Genomic DNA, 5,000 nt, shown 5'->3' with positions numbered 1-5,000 from the left:
AAGGTTTTCTTTACCCCTCACATACTGTCTCTGTCTGTAGCCTAGTGGTTAGCTTGCTGGTCTGGAGACCTGAAGGTTTGCTGGTTCAAATCTTGCCTCAACAACAATTATAGTGAATTATTTTCCCAGTTGTCCTCTGTTGACTTCTGATAACTTGCTTCATGTTGAAACTGCTGCTCTCAGCCTGAAATTCACAGAAATTTTCATTCTAAGTCATTCAAGCTTGACTCTCAAGCTTTCTTGGTGTTAACTGTGTGTGCACCGTGGCCTAGAGGCAGAGTGGAAGTCTAATGACCATGAGGTTGTGGGTTCGATTCCGACCTTGGTCAAACATTTGTATGGTGATCACTGCTTGCACTATTTGCTAATTCTGCAACAGCGTTCAGTTGCTATCAGCAGTCACACCATTTCCATTCTTGGAAATGCTTTTTCTAGTTACCAATATTAGTTCGGGGCTGAGCGATAACGGCCTCAAACCAGTATCATGATATATTGAGCAGCGGGAACGGGGTCGTTGTACAGCGGCGGCAGAAACACGGTGTTGCATTGGAAAAGTGAAGTAAAGTCCAGGTTAATACTTCATTTATTTGGTAGCTACACCGGTCACTACTTCATTTATTTGGTAGCTACACCGGTCACTACTTCATTTATTTGGTTTTATTTGGTAGCTACACCGGTCACTACTTCATTTATGAAGTGAAGTAAAGTCCAGGTTAATTGTCCTGTATATAGTCAGGTTTTATGAAAAAATACTGGTTACACCACTTAACGTTGGGTTGTTTCATGTCATTGACCCATTTTAAGTATGTGTTTGAGTAAAATTAACTTAATTTCTTGTCAATCAACTACCGACAACATTTCTCCCAAAAGTGAATTAAACATATTGTCATTTAGAGCTTTTATTGGCTAATGACTAAACTAGTCTAGATAACAAAAAATCAAGTCTTTTCAGACCTTGAATAATAATAATAATGCAAAGAAAACATGTTCATATTTATTCCTAAACAACACAGCAAGAATATTTTAACTCAGGAAGACTTTATGAATCAGTTTATGTGGCATAATGTCGATGTTTAATCCAGCAGTGGTTTTTATTTTATAATCTTCATATAAAACCAGATGTGGTTCAGGTGACGACCTCATCAGTGTCTCATTAAGGAGAATGAGTTGTGTTTGTGTTGGTGTTTAAAAAAGAAAAGAAAAGAATGACGGTTTGTGAAAGTGGTAGCTGTATAATTGAAATTGTAGTGTTTTAAGCCTTTAAAGCGTTTTGAGTGGAAGAAAAAAGGGACACAGATTTCTCTGATTAGTTTAAAAGGCATGTGTAAGAGTTGAATGAAAATTGCATCATGATTATCAATTAAAATCACCCCAGAATACACAACCTTGTCAAATTTTACGCCAAATTTTTACATCAACACAGTCAAAGTTATGCAAAAACACACAAAAACAAATGGAGTGAATTAAAGCACACGGTAAGAAACGGTGCAGCAGAAGCTAACAGGTTAGCTCAGCAGCTAACAGCAGCAGCTTTGGTTCTGACAAACAGACATTTATTTAACTAATTAACCCGGAGTTAGACTGAGGAACATGCATAGATAGATAGTATATAGTATTTATAACTGTTATTATCTATGAAGAACGTGAAGCTGATCTCAGTTCAGTTCATACTAACACAATGGACGCGCTGGCTATATGCTAACGTTAGCTTCCTGCTAACCTGCAGACTTACCGCCGTTAACAACCAGCTGTGATCCGAACTGATCCGAACCGAACCGAACTGATCCGAACCGGAATGATCCGAACTCACGGCACCAGAGGACGAGTCGTTTTCCGCTCACAGCCCCAGTAGCAGGACGTTAAACCCGGTCCAGACCTCCACGACCGACCCGCTGGTTTGTTGTCGTCCGGTGTCTGTGGTGTGTGTGTGAATCACCGCCGGTTCGAAACCCGCTGCTGCTGCTGCTGCTGCTGCTGCTGCTGCTGCCACAGCGCCACCAGCAGGACGGGAGGAGGAACTACACCCTGATACTGATACTAGTACCAAAGATATAAACCATCTTTGCTAGTACTCTACTACTCTCTTTGTTAGTACTAAGATAAGATAAGATAATATATAATATAAGATAACCCTTTATTTGTCCTACAGTGGGAAATGTACGTATTTAGTACTACGACTACTGTTTCTAATAGTACTGTACTACTACTATTGCTACTATACTACTGGTATAGTTTCTGCAACTAATACTAATACTAGGCTTAGGCTACTATACTACTACTAATAATAATTTTATTTATAAAGCGCTTTACATCAAAGTGCTGTACAACACATCAAAACAGCAAGCAGTTTACAAGCAGAGACATTCCAAAACAACAAAATACAGAACATACCACAGATACTCTACTGTGACTCTACTACAGTCTTGCTAAATGTTTTTTTTTTTTTTTACCAGAGCCGGAGAGGCACAGGAATTTTCTTTGTTCTTTGTTTGCTCGCCTTATAAACCACGATTTTTGTTGCAACTGGACATTATGTTTTTCCCATCTGAGTAGCTACACCACAACCCATGGTGCAACAGTGGCCCTTTGATTAGTATAATTTGAAGTTTGACTTGATACTTTTATTTGTTTGACAATTATCGGCTACTACAGATGGGTTGAAGGGTTGATGGGTTGATCGACTGATGGGCAGGGGATCCACAGCCATGCCTACGAATGTCTAACTTGGTCAGCATGTGCTGTAATGTTAGACATTCGTAGATAGACTTAGTGGCATAGACTTTCGTCCCTCCCGGCAGGGACGAAAGTAACAGGGGGGTGGGTCAAAAGTAACACGACAATATAAACTGGACTTGGTCTTATTTTTCTTGTTTTTATTTGAAATGTCTGACAATGCTCTTGTTAATATGTGATTACATATTGTGACCTTCATCTTATTTAAAAAATATATTAAAATATTATATTAAATAAAATTTTTAGAACGAACGATCAATGACGCTCATTTGGATTTTTTTCGGCTGTTACTTTCGTCCCTCCAGCGACTCCCGACACTCAAACCTGAGCTGCTTCTATACTGAAAAACTCTGACAAGTCAAACTTTAGGATGTGTTAGAGGACTAATTAATGTGTCTAACCATCATAATTATAACACCTGAAACGGTAAACACAGCTGATCAACCCAAAAAAATTACCGCTCAAACGAATTTACTTTTCATCACTGAAAACAGGTTCTTGAGTGTAACTCGGTCAAAGTGAGACGTATTCTTGAAGCAGAAGTAAGCGATATTTTTGTGTTAATCTAAGTCTTAAATAGTTGTATCTTCCGACAGCAATCACTTCTATAGAGTGTTTGGTCTGAAACACGGGTCTGTCAGTCACTCTGCTCTGCTCTGAGCCCAGGAGAAAACTTTTCTCGTATCCTACAACCTTTATCCAATGAGGAGAGAGAACGGCATGAAGGGCTGTGTGTGCAGCCAAGGGATGCGCCTGAATGTGGTGACGTAGGGACGAGGACCAATAGATCCATGACGAGGGCGGGGGCTGCTAACTCCGTCGGCTGACAAGACGTTATGGTGCATTCAGGGCAACTCGTAACTCTTGTTCTTCCGACCTGTGAAGTCGTACCAGTTCGATCTGGTACGAGTTCACGGGTCGGAAGTTACGAGTGGCCGTTATAGTGACTTTCACCGGTAAAACAGGTCGGAAAAACACGAGTGGGTTGCCTGGAACGCTACAAAGTTGTAAGTTGTGACTTGAAGCTGTAATTTACGGTTTCAAAAGCCTTCCTGGAACGCAGCATTAGCCAAAACCACCGGATCGCTTACTTCTGCTTTAAGATTTTTTGCAGTTCCGTTAGGTCCTGCATGATATACATGCTGACCAAGTTAGACATGTCAGACTGGTATGGGCTCGGAGAAAATGGCTTTGTTACTTTCGTCCTCCGTTACTTTCGACCCTGCTCTCCCCCCAGAATGGTAAAGCCAGGAACCATCCCCTACACGCTCTACCACGAGAGGTGTTTGTTTGTTTATTAAGTAATGAGATGGAGGTGGGGATGAAGGAGAGTTTAAAACGGTTGGTCCTACACCTGCTGGCTCTTTAGCACCTTCCTGATGGCAGCAGCTGGTACTCCTGGAAGAGGACGTGTGAATATAAACACGTCCTATCGTCTTAAATCTCCAGTACAATAGTCAAATACATTGTGAATATTTCCCCATGTGTTTCAAATTCAAATTCCATTAAAGAAGAATAATCAAACGTTACCTTTATTTACTTATCGCTGTTATGGTTTAAAAATCTGGTGCAAAAATATAAAGTCAGAACTGAGCTGTTTTCAGACACTTCACACATCAAACTACCAACTGTCATCACATGTTATAGCTGCAGTTTTCATCCAGTGCAGTAACATGAACAAAACCTTTGCACATGTGAAGTTTCCTGACATCAGTCATGTGACACAGACTCCACCAGTATCAAAACAAGGAAGTGGGAGCTGCTGACTCGGCTCTGTGATGGAAACCACTGTCATGAAGAACCTCATGTTCCTCCTGGACAAGAACATGAAGAACACCAGACTTCAACCGTCTGAGTCCAACTCGTCTTCACACTCAGAGTCATTTTACTGTGAGATTCCACCTCTCTCTCTTTCACTATCGTGTCCTGTAGAGAAGAAGGAGAAGGTTTAGGTGTGTTAATAAGGACAGAAATAAAGCAGTGGTTCCTAATCCTTCAAGTTACAGGTGAAACTTCCTGTACCTGAGGGACGAGAGCTTCTGATGTTTGATAGAGAAACTTGTATTGATCATGTATTGACTAAAATCAGCTGCTGGATCAGTTGAGTCAAGCAGAACAAGAAGAGCTGATGGTTCATATTGATTCCAGGTGAACATGGAGTTCTAGAGACTCTCAGGTGAGTGACAGGTGAACCTCATTGTTCCTGTTTGACTCAACACCTTTACCTGTGACTGGATCACTGATGACTGACACATTGAAGCTGCTGC

At 40.9% G+C, this 5,000-nt stretch overlaps 2 protein-coding genes across 2 annotated transcripts in view; both read right to left on the bottom strand.

Annotated features, from left to right (window-relative positions):
• The window catches only part of dhx9 (DEAH (Asp-Glu-Ala-His) box helicase 9), a 40,905-nt gene extending 38,983 nt beyond the window's left edge, over positions 1–1,922 (bottom strand). Inside the window, 1 exon segment of the mRNA XM_083991434.1 lies at positions 1,733–1,922. The gene's annotated coding sequence lies outside the window, so the exon portion shown is untranslated.
• Positions 1,923–3,583: 1,661 nt separating this feature from the next.
• LOC311000050 (protein NLRC3-like) overlaps positions 3,584–5,000 on the bottom strand; it is a gene marked incomplete at its 5' end in the record, with an annotated part of 10,888 nt that continues 9,471 nt past the window's right edge. Inside the window, one exon of the mRNA XM_083990685.1 lies at positions 3,584–4,659. Coding sequence (XP_083846811.1) covers positions 4,650–4,659 — 10 coding nt within the window. The 3' untranslated portion in view covers positions 3,584–4,649. The remainder of the gene's footprint in view (positions 4,660–5,000) is intronic.

This window comes from Trachurus trachurus (assembly GCF_905171665.1).
Source record: "Trachurus trachurus genome assembly, chromosome: 17".
NCBI lineage: Eukaryota > Metazoa > Chordata > Actinopteri > Carangiformes > Carangidae > Trachurus > Trachurus trachurus.
The sequence above is the reverse complement of the archived record's forward strand: the minus strand, read 5'-3'. Positions and strand labels throughout refer to the sequence as shown.